The sequence below is a fragment of the Aythya marila genome, assembly GCF_965140915.1.
Source record: "Aythya marila genome assembly, chromosome: 10".
NCBI lineage: Eukaryota > Metazoa > Chordata > Aves > Anseriformes > Anatidae > Aythya > Aythya marila.
The window spans coordinates 7,031,319-7,045,095 of record NC_139051.1 but is presented as its reverse complement, the minus strand read 5'-3'; the positions used below and the strand labels follow the sequence as shown (position 1 = coordinate 7,045,095).

Below are 13,777 nucleotides of genomic sequence, written 5' to 3'. Positions count from 1 at the left end.
AGCAGAAAAAGGCTGGAGCTGCCGGTATCGAGAGATCTGCTGCATCTTCTGAGAAAAAAAAAAAAAAAAGAATCAAAACAAGATGAACATATAGAGAAGGGCAGAAAAATGCAAACTCCTCACTCTGACCTGCAGCCTCCAAAAACCTGCCAAACTTTGGTGCTCAGAGCTGGTGGGGTGGCAATTACATCCTGTAGCTGATCACAGTCATGCTACAGATCCTCAGCCTGACTCTACAATTCTCCCCAAAGCAGCTTTATTAAGGACTACTTTTTTTTTTTTTTTTTTTTCCCTGATAATTATAGCAAATTTCCAACAAATCATTTATAGGTCTTCCATTTCCAGGTCTATTTCTACTTCCATTTCCGAACCTTGTTTTTTAAACTATAAATCTGACTTGGGGCTGTGTTGACATAAAATTGTTTATAGAAAGTTAACTAATTAGTACCACTAATTGGGACTTATGTTGCCTGCCACAAGGCAGAAATAGAGACCTTCAGCTCAGAAACAAATGCTTTTCTGTCAAGTGAATTTTTAACCAGTAACCATGTTTTTTTTTTTTTGCTAGCAACACTGAAATTACCAAGTGAAGAGAGTTGCACCACAGTCAAAATTTGCTAAGAATATGTAATCTGAAAATGGGTAATGATATGTTACAAAGAAAAGTATCATTTAAAACATATAATTGCTGATTTGCCATGATGACAATAAATTAGATTATGTTTTAGGAAATAGTCTGGTCTATTTATATCTCTACTGCTACGTAATTGCAGAAAACCTGCTGCTGGAATGTGCTTTTGCATGTAGCTTAGCTCCCAAAGCAGAACACACACTGCTAAAGAGAAAGGCTTTGGTTTTCCAATATGCTAAATTTGGCCTTCAAACCTATTGGTGAATGTGAATGGAAACAGCATTGGTTATCAATCAGGGCAAAGCCTGACTGATGGAAAGCTTCGGGCCATTTAAGAGCAAGTATTTGAAGACAGTTAATACAATTAAGGAGAGAAGTCTGGGGAAGTAGCTGTGGGGCTGAGCTGTCTCCCTGGCTGCTCCTGGTGCTGGCCAGTGTGGTGGCACCATCACATCACTGAGCTCCAGGGATGGATGACACAGCTCAGCGTCCTCTTGGAAAAGGCAGCTGGCTGCAAGCCCAAAGGAGAACTCTTGACACATCACCACCTAGCAAATGACTTCTGTGGGATTTCAGTACGTGCTTAAAGGCTCTGGTGAGCCACAGCTTCAGGTATGTGCTTCTGCTGCGTTTGCACCATGCTCATCCTGAGATGGGGCATGTCAGAGCTGGACATCGTGTGATCACGGTGGGTGGGAACAAACCTGGGAAACTCTGAAGCACCGGGACCTGTGGGAGGTTGAGAGACCGGCCAGGAGTAGGGGGAGCTGGGAGAAAACCCAGGCTTTTGTGATTGCTGCCACATCTCTGTTATTGTCTGTTTTGTTAACATCAGAAAGAAAAAACTAAATCCACACAGGGAATTCCGCACGAGCTGTAGTAGATGACAGCTTGCCAGCTTGGAGGAAATCATCCTGGCTGTGTGGAGGCTAAAAGGGCTCCCCAGGAGGCATCCCTGTTTACCATCACCCTATTTGCAGCCTGCCTGTAGCACCCAGCCTAAGGGCAAGCCAGCAGATGCCAGACTCTGGCTGCAATTTGCTGCTTGGTTTCCTTCCTGGGAGTTGGTCCCCATGTTTGCCTCCTTTTAACCCAACTTTGTTCCACATACGTTTTCTTGTAGACTTGAAATGATTTTTTTTTCCCCAAAAAATTTTCTAAGTTGATTTATTTTTGCAGCGTCGCTAGCGGGTCCGGTATCCCAAGTCATCCTTCAGGCACATTTGTAGAATGAGGGGTACGCCTTGTACCTGGGGCTGTTCCCCCCTGGACAAGAATTGGGAGCATCAGCAGGCAGAGCTCAAGACCCTGGACCACAGGGAAGGGCTCTGCACGAGCAGCATTCCTGCCCCTCCTGCTCCTTTCACACGAGACAAGAGAACAAGGAACCCAAAGCCTGGGAATAAAAACCAGCACAGAAATGGATGTTTACCATTCACTGTATTATTCCCTTGTGTACAAAGTATTTTGCCTCTATAATAGCACACAGGTATTGAAATACGATGGCAAATGCAGAAAGACCATACAGACATCTCTTACAGGTCTCTTCGTTTCCTTTTGAATATAATCAGAAAGAAAAGAAATACTGTACAGGAAAGTGCTCACAAAACAAAACAAAAAAGTTTGTAGAAAAATAATGGCATTGATATACAAAACCCAGAGTTGTTTCCTGAACAAGAAGTGTTGAAGGCCTCTGGTCCTCAAAGTCTGTTCCTATTTAATGAAGCCCTTTAATGAATCATAATCTAGTGAATCAGTGATCTATCAATTCTTCCCTTATAGTTTATTTAATATTTTTTTAGGTTTCTCTTGCTCTGTTATTAGCAGTTATGAAACTATATGGTAGACAGGAATGTGTACAGGTCAAAATAATATTTCTTTTTATAAATAGCCATTCACTTCATTACAGAAAATATAATAAGCCTGTACTTTCTAAGCACCACTGTTTCTCTCTAAAGTTCATAGTGCAATTTTCCCTTTTCCCCTACAGAAGTTATACATGAGCAATTATCATTAAAAAATCTTTATTCCGTAACTATTGCTTTTCCCTTTTTCCTCTCCCTTTCCCTATCCCTTTTTTCCCTTTCCCTATCCCTTTTTCCCTTTCCATTTTCCCTTTTCTTTTCTTTGACTTTTGAAATGGTATTTTTGGCATTTTTCTCAGAAAGGCATAATTCCTCATTGCTACTCATAGGCATACAACATAGGTGAAATCAGCCTTAAGATATGATCATATCTACTTATTTTATGTGCTATTAAACAAAACAAAAAACAAAAAAATCACCCCAAATGATGAGTAAGATAGTCTCATTCTTTCCTCTAAGCCTGAATATTAACGAGAGCGGCAGAGGCACGCACGGGTAAGTGCTGAGCACCGATTCTTTAGCTGCTGCCTTTTAACAGGACCCTGCTCACACATTAGATGTCTACCGATTTACGTGAATATATCAATACCTGACTGTCAGGCTGACGGGTTTCATTCTGCAGGCTGAATACATGCATTATGAATCCAGGGATCTGACAATTTATTGCTATTGATCTGACTGTTTTGTAACAGACTGATTGCTCCTCCTCTGGGGAGCTGGGTAATGGCAGGTAAAAGACTTGCAGAAGATCCTGAGGATGGGTTTTTTAAGTGTTTGCATCCAAAATTGAAAGATTTAGCCAGATCAGCAGACAAGACTCTTTGGTCTTCCAAACTGCTGGCAATTTTGTGCTAAAAAGCTTCCTTTCCTTGTACTTTGTGCTGCTGGCTGCCCTGACATATGGCAGCGGGGCAGCGTCTTCCTATAACTAAGTAAAATTGTGGAGAAAGAATTAAGAGACATAGTCATAGACTACAAAAATAATCTGGTCACATCACCCCCGTTCAACGTGCTACGAAGCTCTGCGAAAAACGTGGCATGCCGCAAGCAGCAGGCTATGTACAGGCGGAGCTGCAGTCATCACACAGCCGCGGTGGTGCCTATGGGAGCTTTCCCCTCAATTAAAAATAAAATAAAAAAACAACACAAAAAAAAAACAACATTAAAGGTCTGGTTGTACATTGGATTGCGGACAGCAAAGAGCGCAGATGCCCTACCAGGAAGATATGAAGCAATACAGAAGTAGGCGTAAAGCAGGCTGTTTTCAAAGGGGGGGGCAGAGTTATCTGCAAGTACACGCTGATCTCGCTGCTGCCGCCTGCCCGGCCCTGCGTGCTTGCAGATGGGCTGCCAGTGAGTAGGAAGCCAGGAAGCATCGCGGGGCAGCAGGGCAGGACGTGCTGTCCCCAGCCCCTATGTGCCCTGCTCCCCCCAGCCACGCAGGCAGGTGCTTGCGGGTGGTGGGAGCGCAGCAGAGATGCTTTGGGCTCCACGTTTGGATTTTGTGACAATGTCCCTAATAAGCTGCGGTGCTTCTCAGCCTGGGGAAACATATGGGCTCATCAGCCTGCCTGGATGAGTTAATACCCCGCTGCCAGATGGAGCCAGGAAGCATGGTGGCACATGCAATTAGCAGAGAAATGTATGTTGTTGTTTTTTTTTTCTTTTTTCTGAAAAGCGAGTTTGCTTCGGAGCCCTACCAATAAAAGGGGCTCGGCTGAAGATCCATCTGCAGGAATTTTCCTGAACCTGGGGTAGATCTCAATCGATTCAAATCGCCTGACAATTTTTCTGCTTTCTTCCTTTTCTCACTGATAAAGGCACTGGATTAACTAAAACTACAGAGCATTAATAAATACCATGTTAGCACCAAACCAGTGCTTTAGCACTGGCCACAGAGGTCATGTGAAATTCAAAACATACCTAAAAGATAAAGATTGCTAATGCAACTAGCACTGTATTCATTGTCATGTTTTCCTTGAGTGCTGTTGGCCTAATCACTAACATCAAATTTAAGCACGTCTTGTCTATTTTCCTTACAGAAAGACAGATTGAAATGCCAAAAATACCCCTATGCAGATTGTGTAGCACCGTAGAGGGCCAAAGCAGCCCATAACTGAAGGAAAATTACTGATTGAAAGTAAACAACTGAATACAGTGACAATAAAGTATCACTTGTCATAATGCTACATATAATGTAGAGTACGCAAAATGCAGTGGTTTGACTGCAGGATTTAACAATAAAAAATAAAAATAGTAAAAGCAGCCTTAATATAATGATTTTACGTACAAAAATATTAAATCAAAATAAATAATTCCAAACATAAATATTATACTGTACATTAAGAATATGCGATCTATATACACACATAAACAGATAAAAAAGTGGAAGGCAGAGGTATTGCATCGCTATCCTTCATCCATCTCGTCTCCACGGGCTGCTCCCAGACAACCTGCAAAGCACAGACGAGGAGCACGTCAGAGTCAGGCCATCAGTTTTGCCTTCAAACCTGTAAGTGGTGAGACCAGTGTGGGATCTGAGCCGGGACAGATGCCAGCAAGGTGGAAACGTGCTTCCCTTTGACAGCATCACTCCCATGGGCATTACTGGGAGCATTGGAGCTGCTCCTGCTGCCCAGGGTGTGCTCGCTGGCCCCAGGTAAGAAGCCCCTCACAAAGGAGCATGCATCCAGCTGTCCCGTGGGACTTTTCAGGCATTTTTCAGATTATCACTGGAGCAAGTCTCCAGAAGATGTGCCCCAGACCTGAGTGACAAGCTGGCTTTGGGGAATGGGAACCGGATGCTTTGGAGCCATCGCTTGCTGTGTGCCTTCAGCAGGACATTTTGGGGAAGATTCCCCTTTGCTCTCGGCAGGGCACTTACCATTGCTATAACACCTGGACATCGAGGCCTGTTCCAGACGATGGAGTACACTTCCCACAGTAACCACCGCATTTTCCCACTACTTTGGTACCATCCTGCAGGCAAAAACAGAAGCAACATCTCATGTAAGGGCTTAAGAACTCCAGGCTGTGAAAGAGCCAGATCTGGGTTACTCCAGCCAGGGCTTTGATAGAAAATGTCTCGGAAGAAAAACAAATAATGCCTAAATCAAGCTGCAAAATTACAGTTATATTTAAATGTATGCAAATGTAATTCCCTTTAGTACTGCCAGGTCAGATGGTGAACACAAATAAGAAAGGGTACTTTTGATTTATTACACTGCAAGATGCCCAAGGAGAAGGCCATTTGGAGGGATATCTCAAGGACATCTGCTTTCTCCAATCTGCCCTACAGTGAGTAACTGCTTGTTCCACTGTAATGAGTGGAAAACTTGGATCACGAGAGAGAAATAACACATCTAGACAAGAACAGCACCTTGGTGGTGAGCGAGCATGTGAAGGACACAGAGGACATTTGCAGACATTACCGAGAAACATCTATTTGGAAGGTAAGAGCTGGTGTGCCTCCAGAGCAAGGACACGACAGGGATGTGGTGAGGCTGTGCCATGTGCTATGGTGCTGTTCCCCATCAGCTCTGTACCTCCAAATCCAGAAGAGACCCAGGAAAATGCAGTCCTGGGCTGGCCAGGTCTCCAGCAAGCATGGGGTGACTCAAGTCACAATTGATGCCAGCATCGGCAACACCTCCATCTGGCCTTCTTTGCCCCACCTCTGCACAGGTTTTCTCCTCTTGGTGACTACCATGGACAGACAGCCCTTGAGGGGAATTCAACCCTCAATTATCAGAAAATTGGGCTTAAGTGCAGGACAAGCTCACACAAAGCATTTATTTTTAGGCGAGCTCCCTCCTGCCCTTGACACTATCGATCTGTGATTGCGGCAGGCTGCTATCATCTCTTCTCGCTGTCCCTTCCTTTCTTCTGCTCCTGCTGGCAATTAAACCCCTGGAGCAGCGCTTGACAGATGCCACTGGGTGAGGGAGGTAAGAGCTGTCTCTTAGCCTCCCTTGGCCCTTAAAGTTTGTTTTAATTCTGCCAGCCGTGATTGTGTCTGCCCTCTGCAACCCCGAAGGTGGCCGCCTGAGCTTCTCCTCTCTGAAGTGGAGAAGAACAGCAAAGCACCAGCCAGAACTAACGTACGGGGTCTGTGCTAAGTCCTCTTACACCTGCACCAGGGCACGGACCAGAAGCATCCAACCCCTCTGCTGAAAAGGCTCCTTTACAAGCCCCAGTACTGACAAGGCTCATGGGCTCGAGGCAGCCCAGGAGAGGACATTTTACAATCTGCTTCTTGTTAAAGGGCTGCAGTGACCTCTTTAGGACAGTTTTAACAGGGGCAAATGTTTTGGGAACAATTCCTTCCCAGGGTGCATGCTTCATCCCCACTCAGCATCCCTGCCCCAGTGTCCCCAGCCCTGCCTGCCACAAAATGCACACACTATGCCCACCACCAAAGCCAACTAATTACAGATAGGTCTGCCCCACAGCACTCACAGTGTGCAGATGCAAAGCTAAACAGGCTCACTAATTAACTGCAATAACCTAGATCAAGTTAAATCCACTAACATCCTCCCCACTACAATTATGGGCAACACTTTGTTTCTAATGATCGATGTCAGATTTTTGTTAGCATCTAATTGGAAGATGTTGACACAAAAGATGACGTGGCCATTAGAAATTTCCCACGAGAGGGTATAACCATAATTAAAATTGCAACTTACTGGGGATTTCTGAATTTCCGACACTGCATAATTCCCTTGCGAGAGCCACTTCGCTGTTCCCGTTAAGGACAGGCCTGTCCCATACAGGTCTATGCTGAAGCGACCCTAAAAAGCAAGCAGACAAGCCTGGTTATCCCAAAGCCCCATGCCTCAGCACACTTGCCACAGCATCACTTCTCTAACAGGATCGTGTCAGCAATGTTTCCAATTTTTCCATCGCTCTGACAGTAATTAGCACATAGTGTACAAATCACAGCATGTCTCAGGTCAGGAATTTCATTTTCATTTGTGGCTGCAAGGAAGGAGGGGCTTTTGCTTGGTTTTTCACTGCTTTTGCTCTTTTCCGCTGCTTTTTCGTGGTTTGCCGATTGAGGGCATTCTTGGCTTTTCCACGGCAAGCTGCGGAGCCTGATGTGCTCCAGCGGCAGATGGAGAAGGTACCCCAGGAATGTGCTGCAGCTGCTCTCACTTCTCCCTCCTCAACTGGAGAGGGCACACTTGTCCTTTTTTCTGTACTTTCCACTGAGCTTTTTAGTAAAATCAGAACTCTTTCATTTATTTCTTAGAAATGTCCTTCACTTCATTTCCCCCCATCTCAAAATGCACAAAGTGGATAGAAAATTCAGGGCTATGACTGCATCCACCTGAGATCCCCCAGGAGACACCAGCCTGGCCCATTTTGGGATCTCTGGGCACACCCCGAGGCTGACCCATCATGGTACCAGGTGACTCTGAGCTTTGCTCCCCGTGATCACCACCCTGGCAATGGAGATGCTCTGCGAGGAGCGAGCTGCCTGGTCGGGAGGATGGGCATTAACATTCATGAGCCTTCCTGAGGTAAGAAGGCAATCCCTAAGCTGCTGAGGCGTGCAGAAAAGTGCCAGAAGGAGATGGAGAGGTTTGCCCTCTGCCACCTTTTGCTGCAGTTCCTCACCTAATGCCCTTTGCCAACAAGGTCTGCATAGTCCAAGGCACTGGGCAAACACATCACTCATCATCCCCCAGCTCCACAAAAGCGAGGTGTGCCAAGGACAAAGAGCGAGCCACCTGTAGCACGGTGTTAATTAGTCTCCTAATGACTTTCAAGAGCACATACTTCTTCCAAGCAACTGAGCTTGACATCTTGCATTACCTCCCAAAGCAGCTGAGGATGTGACTCAGCCTGTGCCCGGCTGCTCTCCCTACCTTCAAACACACGTGCACACAACAGCTCTTCTCCTAGCCTCATTTCTTCTGCTTTTTCTGCTTTAATGGTGACTTTCTCAGCACCCTCAGGGGCTGTAGGCCCTGGGAGATGTCCCTTAGCTAGTTCTGCTGCTTGTCTGATAACAACCTGGCACCTTCCTAAAGAAACAGGAAGAGCGGCCGAAGGGAAAAGTTTCTGACTGCTGATTTGAGAATGGGACACTCACTGGAGTCTGCTTGATGTGATCAGCAGTAATTAATAGAGGGTCTGGACATGACAAATGGCACCAATTCCTGTGAAACACTATTGTCAAATACCTGCGGGCATTTGGCTGCGCTGTAGCAGTCCCCAGCAGTGGCATAAGGAACAGGTCGTCCATCATGCGTCCGTGCAAACTGTAAGTCAGTTGCTGTGGAGAAGAGTTGGTGAATAACATGGCAAGAAAGATGCAGTGAGAGACAAAATACATGTAAACATGTTCTATGCTAATGTTTGAAGTCACTAAAGCTCATTTCACGCATTAATCTTGAGAGTTGAGACCTCATCTGCTGGATTTTTAATATTAAATCCCCAGTTCATCCCACACAACTCCCAGCACACTAGGACTGAATTTCACAGGACCCTCATATGCTCAGTTTTATGGCTGGGTTCAAGATTTAGGGCCTAGGTATAAATAACAACAAAACCAGAACCTATGCCTTTCCTTTTATTTCTCTATCGGACAATTTCCCATTTTGATGGGGCAACTTCTAAATCTTCCTTTTGAACAAAGCCAAACAACTGTCCCCAGACTGCCCCTAGCCTGGGTGCTCCAGCTCAGGTGTTCGAAGGGATTTGAGGTATTTTGCAGCAATCTGAAGTAAGTGAGACTCCTTTTGATGGGGATGCAAGATAGCTCCTGCCTGACAGAGGTGGGTGCCCAGCTCCTTTTGAAATGCAAAGGGAGCTGGTATCAGATTCCCTGAGGGTGGCTCCTAGGAGCTTTTACAGACTATTAGAAGCTTTTTACAGATTAATAGATGGTGAGGTCTCATGTCCTGAAAATAAAGTGATAAAAAACCCTGTCACATAGAGAGTCATTTTACAAGGAAGGCCTTTGATTTGTCAAAAAACCTCTGCTATTTACTGAATGAACCAGCAACAATTTGTTGCATTTTAAAAACGTTTGCTGGAAACTAAGAGCATCCTTGGAGCCAAGGGGACTGAAACTGTACCTGAGCAGTGGGGATACCTCCCAGCTCCCTCGCATGCTGGGTCACAGGGTACCACTGGTGTTGCACAGCTACAATTGCCTTCCCCTTTGCAAACCCACAGCCCCCTCTCCATCACTCTCAACACCAGTTATTTTACCAGGTCTGACCCTGCCAAGAGCCTCCTTCACCTTCCTACTGCCCCAAGGCTGGCACAGTGCATCTCTGATGTGCTCGGGCTGCAGCCTTTAAGTGCAAAGGTGACCAGGTCTAAAAGCAGCTTTTAATAGGAGAGCTCAGGAATAACCTTCACTAGACTACTTCTGCTTGCTTGTAATTACAGCTACATTTATGTAAAAGAAACATTGTTTTTTAATGGCAAGGCCCTGTTTTTTACTCACTTATTATTTGCATAGTGTTCAGGTCCAGCCTTACTTTGCTGAAGGTGGAAAACCCAGCTGCTGTGTAATCTTTCCTACACTGGCAGTCTTCTCGTCTGCTCCCGTTATATGGACACTCAGTCGGGTTATGCAATCTAAATCAAAAGAAAACCCTTTCTACTCATGACAGGAAAATATTGCCATAGCAAACAAAAACATTGGAAAGCTCAGAATTAAAGGGATTTCTTACCTGTATCCATACACTTCTGAAAAATTCTCTGCATCCCCATTTACAAGGGTCACGTACTCCTTTGGGCTGTCAGTCTGCATCCCAGAACAATACACCTGAAAGAGAGAAGCCGTAATTTTGTCAGGCATCACAAGCAAAAGGAATGCCTAGAAAACTGGAGGTAGAAAATGCAAGTGGAAGTGAGGAGCATACGCAGGGTCCTCTTGCACCTTTGGGAAATGCATAAACCATCAATCTGTTGCTGAAACGCACCTTTAATGTCTTCCCTTTGACTTTAAGGAAATATTCACCGTCGTCAGTGACACCTTTGAGACTTTTAACATCTTTGCAACTCCTTGGTAATTCACCTGAAACAAAACAGAAATACTTACAGTCACTGAGCAATGGTACATCAACATTTCTTTTATGAGACATCTACAGCCTCAAGACAAGATGTTTATTTTAAAGAGAGCTCCCTGAAGTGCCTTAGTGCTTTGTTGGATGGCCCCAATGCTTGGAAATACAGCACATCTCCAGGAGTGTGATGGAAACAGAAGCTCAAGGTGCAAAAAAAGGAAAGAAAGGTGCAAAGCTGCAGACTCACAGTCATGGACGTTGTGACACATTCTCCTCTCTTCGGGTTTCAAATCCGCGTGGCACAAGCTGCTGAGCTGGTCATCATTTGTCAAGCACTGCACTGACCGGTGCATGACTCCAACGCCACAGGTCACAGAGCACTGCAAGACCAGACAGAGGTTCCTGTTTTATCTCAAGGGCTTTTGGGCTCTGGACTAGAAGAACAGAGGCAGCCAGTTTCCCTTGTATAAAGAGACAGCAGCAGAGGTCCCAATCCCACAAAGGCTTAATTTTAATCAGGCAAGTAGTCCCTTTGATTATTTAATCCTTTCATTATTATCATCATCCTTAATTATTTCAAGAAGACTATACTTCACTTAGCACTTACATACTTTACTGGATGAGACCTGTGCTCAAGCAAAAATGTTCATTTTGCAGTAGGAAGGTTGCACAAGGAAGAAACGTCCACCAGAAGGCCTGAATGCTAGAAGTGCTCCCCTGCCACTCACTGACCTCTGAGCAACCATGACAGAGTTTGTTGTCTTCTAACCAAATTGCACCAAAAATACACAGCCTGCAAGCTCTATTCCTCCTCATCCTCTGGAAAAATGACTAGATTGTGCAAATTCTGGGTCATCCTTCCATAGTCCAAACCAAGGCTGCAATACCAGAGGCCACTGGAGGTCCCGAGCAGCTGGGCCCAGCTGGCTGCTGCAGCAGGTCGCAGGCTGTGCCCAGACACTTGCTAACTCTCTGTACCTTGTTATTTCTGTACCTGAGAACTGAAAATCAGCTCTGTCCACAGGCACCAGCTTAGGCCACCAAGAAAATGAGGGTGCTCATCTGTTTGGAAATGCTTTGTGTGCATCAGCACGCCGTGAAGGAGACTGCCTTCAGCAGCTCGCGCCATTCGCAGCTTGGCGTTTGCTCTTTATCAGTTCCAAATCCATAAAACCTCACGATGGAGCAGAGCAGCATGCTCTATTTGTCCATCAAAGGTGATGGTAATTTACACCGAACCCCTCAGAAAATCAGAGGTGAGAAGGGTCACGGCACTTTGTAGTCCCTGGTATGTACAGCAGCCCCAAGCAGGGATAGAGATCTTGCTCTCTGAAATGGATACTCTTCTCGACAGAGGTGCATTAACGAGTTGGGTATTTTGCACTGAAGTTCTGGGGGGAAATGCCAATTAATCGAGGCTGAGCTCTTTGCTGTAACTCCTCTGCCCTGACTCGCAGGGAGGATCTGAGGCTTCCTGTGGGGCGCGAGGAACTAAGGTTTCAAACAGCTCTGCCATTTACTGTGACAGCTTCCACTGCATTTTGCTTGACTTGACCCTCATTGCCTTGTAAAGGTTTGACAAATTCCTACAAATGCCTGAGCTGGGTTAATAAATCAAATTTATGGGAGAAACACCACATTTCAAAGAATGTCAGAAGCCCAAAGAAGTGAAATGTTATCACCTTAACTAAAATCTGATCTTGTAGTTCAGGCCCCAGAAATGGGTCGGCACAAATAATTTTTACAGAAAGGTTAAGTTCCTTCCCCTGCCCTGTCCCAGCATTTGGAAGGAGGAGGAAGAAGGTGGGGGGAAGAAAGAAAAATCCTTTTAAGGCTCAAATTACCCATCTTTTGGCCTTCTGCTGGCTCCCACATCTTGCTCACACACACGGACAGGCAAGATCAACCCCGGCTGCCAGCTATGCATCACTCCCGCTGCTCTAGCTCAAGGGATTCAGGCCCTTTTCTGGCAATGACCCCACTTTCTGACTAAGCATTCAGTATGGCTCCAAATTTTAGCTACATCTGAATTTTTATGGAGATTGTGACTTTCATGGCTGCTGTAAATCCCCCATACAATGGGGTTCAGCGTAGAGCAGCAGGCCCTACGCTCACCCTACAACACACCAAGGCATTCGGTGCGTTCATTTATACAACTTTTCAGCATCCCCCTGCCAAACCTTAGGAACGTGCCCCCGTGTAAAAAAATAAACATACATATAGATAAGTTTGTTCCAATTTCTTTTGGGTAAAAAAAAAAAAAAATAAAGTCACTAAACTTACGCTTCCCCAGTTGCCGACGCGCCAGGAGGCCGAGACGGGGCACTCGCCGAGGTAGCAGGGCTGGATGTTGGGTGGCTGCGTGCCGGGGCAGTTGACCGTGTTCTGGTACCCGTACTCGTAGTGGTCCTTGCCGGTGTAAATCTCGCTGCACGACACCAGGCGCTGCTTGTAGCCCTTGCCACACGTGACGGAGCACTGGGGGCAGAGGAAGCGCCTGTCAGTGCTTCACGCTCGTGGTGAACAAGACAAGGTGCTGCGAGGGATCACTGATAACTATTTAACCCAGCCACGAGCACTGGCTACACGTGGCTGGGGCCTGATGCTGCCTTTGAGCCCCAGTGCCTCCCTGCACTGCTCCAGGACCCCTGTCCCGCATGGACTCCAGACCACAAGTTCCCTTTCCATGAGCAAAGAGAAGAGAAGGGGATCCTGAACTCAGAAATGTCTCCATTATTGGGGTTTTCTTTCTTTCTTTCTTTTTTGGCCATGGGGTGCATAGAGAAAGAACGCAGTCAAGACTGACCCTGAGCTGCAGGTGCTTGGGAACAGCTGGAAAAAAGGGAAGGCTTTCCTTGTAAACTTCAGCTCTGCCTGCCCTTGCCCATAACCTCATCTTCATGGGGCTGAGGGTGCACAGATGGGTTGTGGGCAGAGGGACAGGGCTCATAGGCACCCTAATATTTCTCCCAAAACACCACCCAGGAGACTGGGCTGCTGGAGACATTCCCATCTCCGCCTCTTGTCCTCCTGTGCTATCTTGGGCTGTGTGCCTCTCCTCCCCCTCACTCCCGGCATGTTTGCTTTTTCCCTTCTCTTGCTCTTTCTTTTTAATCAGTGCTGTGTCAGCAACTGCCTCGTCACTTCCCTCTGCTGTTCCTCCGAGTGGAAACTAATCCTTCGCTCGCTGCAGAAGGAAACAGCCTAAGATTAGCCTGGGTCCTCCCGCATGGAGCGCCTGCTGCGAAGAAAAC

The 13,777-nt window shown here is 46.1% G+C and overlaps 1 protein-coding gene across 8 annotated transcripts in view; it reads right to left on the bottom strand.

Moving 5' to 3' along the window:
* Nucleotides 1-2,056: 2,056 nt before the first annotated feature.
* The window catches only part of ADAMTS9 (ADAM metallopeptidase with thrombospondin type 1 motif 9), a 76,449-nt gene continuing 64,728 nt past the window's right edge, over nucleotides 2,057-13,777 (bottom strand). For 6 of the 8 annotated variants that reach the window (XM_082767814.1, XM_082767815.1, XM_082767817.1 and 3 more), the window contains 9 exons: nucleotides 12,807-13,001; nucleotides 10,771-10,903; nucleotides 10,440-10,534; nucleotides 10,188-10,282; nucleotides 9,959-10,092; nucleotides 8,685-8,776; nucleotides 7,182-7,286; nucleotides 5,381-5,475; nucleotides 2,057-4,949 (listed from right to left, as the gene is read on the bottom strand). In XM_082767814.1, the coding sequence (XP_082623940.1) occupies nucleotides 5,386-5,475; nucleotides 7,182-7,286; nucleotides 8,685-8,776; nucleotides 9,959-10,092; nucleotides 10,188-10,282; nucleotides 10,440-10,534; nucleotides 10,771-10,903; nucleotides 12,807-13,001 (939 nt within the window). In that variant the 3' untranslated portion in view covers nucleotides 2,057-4,949; nucleotides 5,381-5,385. Of the gene's footprint in view, nucleotides 4,950-5,380; nucleotides 5,476-7,181; nucleotides 7,287-8,684; nucleotides 8,777-9,958; nucleotides 10,093-10,187; nucleotides 10,283-10,439; nucleotides 10,535-10,770; nucleotides 10,904-12,806; nucleotides 13,002-13,777 lie in introns of those variants that run through there. The other 2 variants (XR_014318166.1, XM_082767819.1) reach the window with 2 other exon arrangements.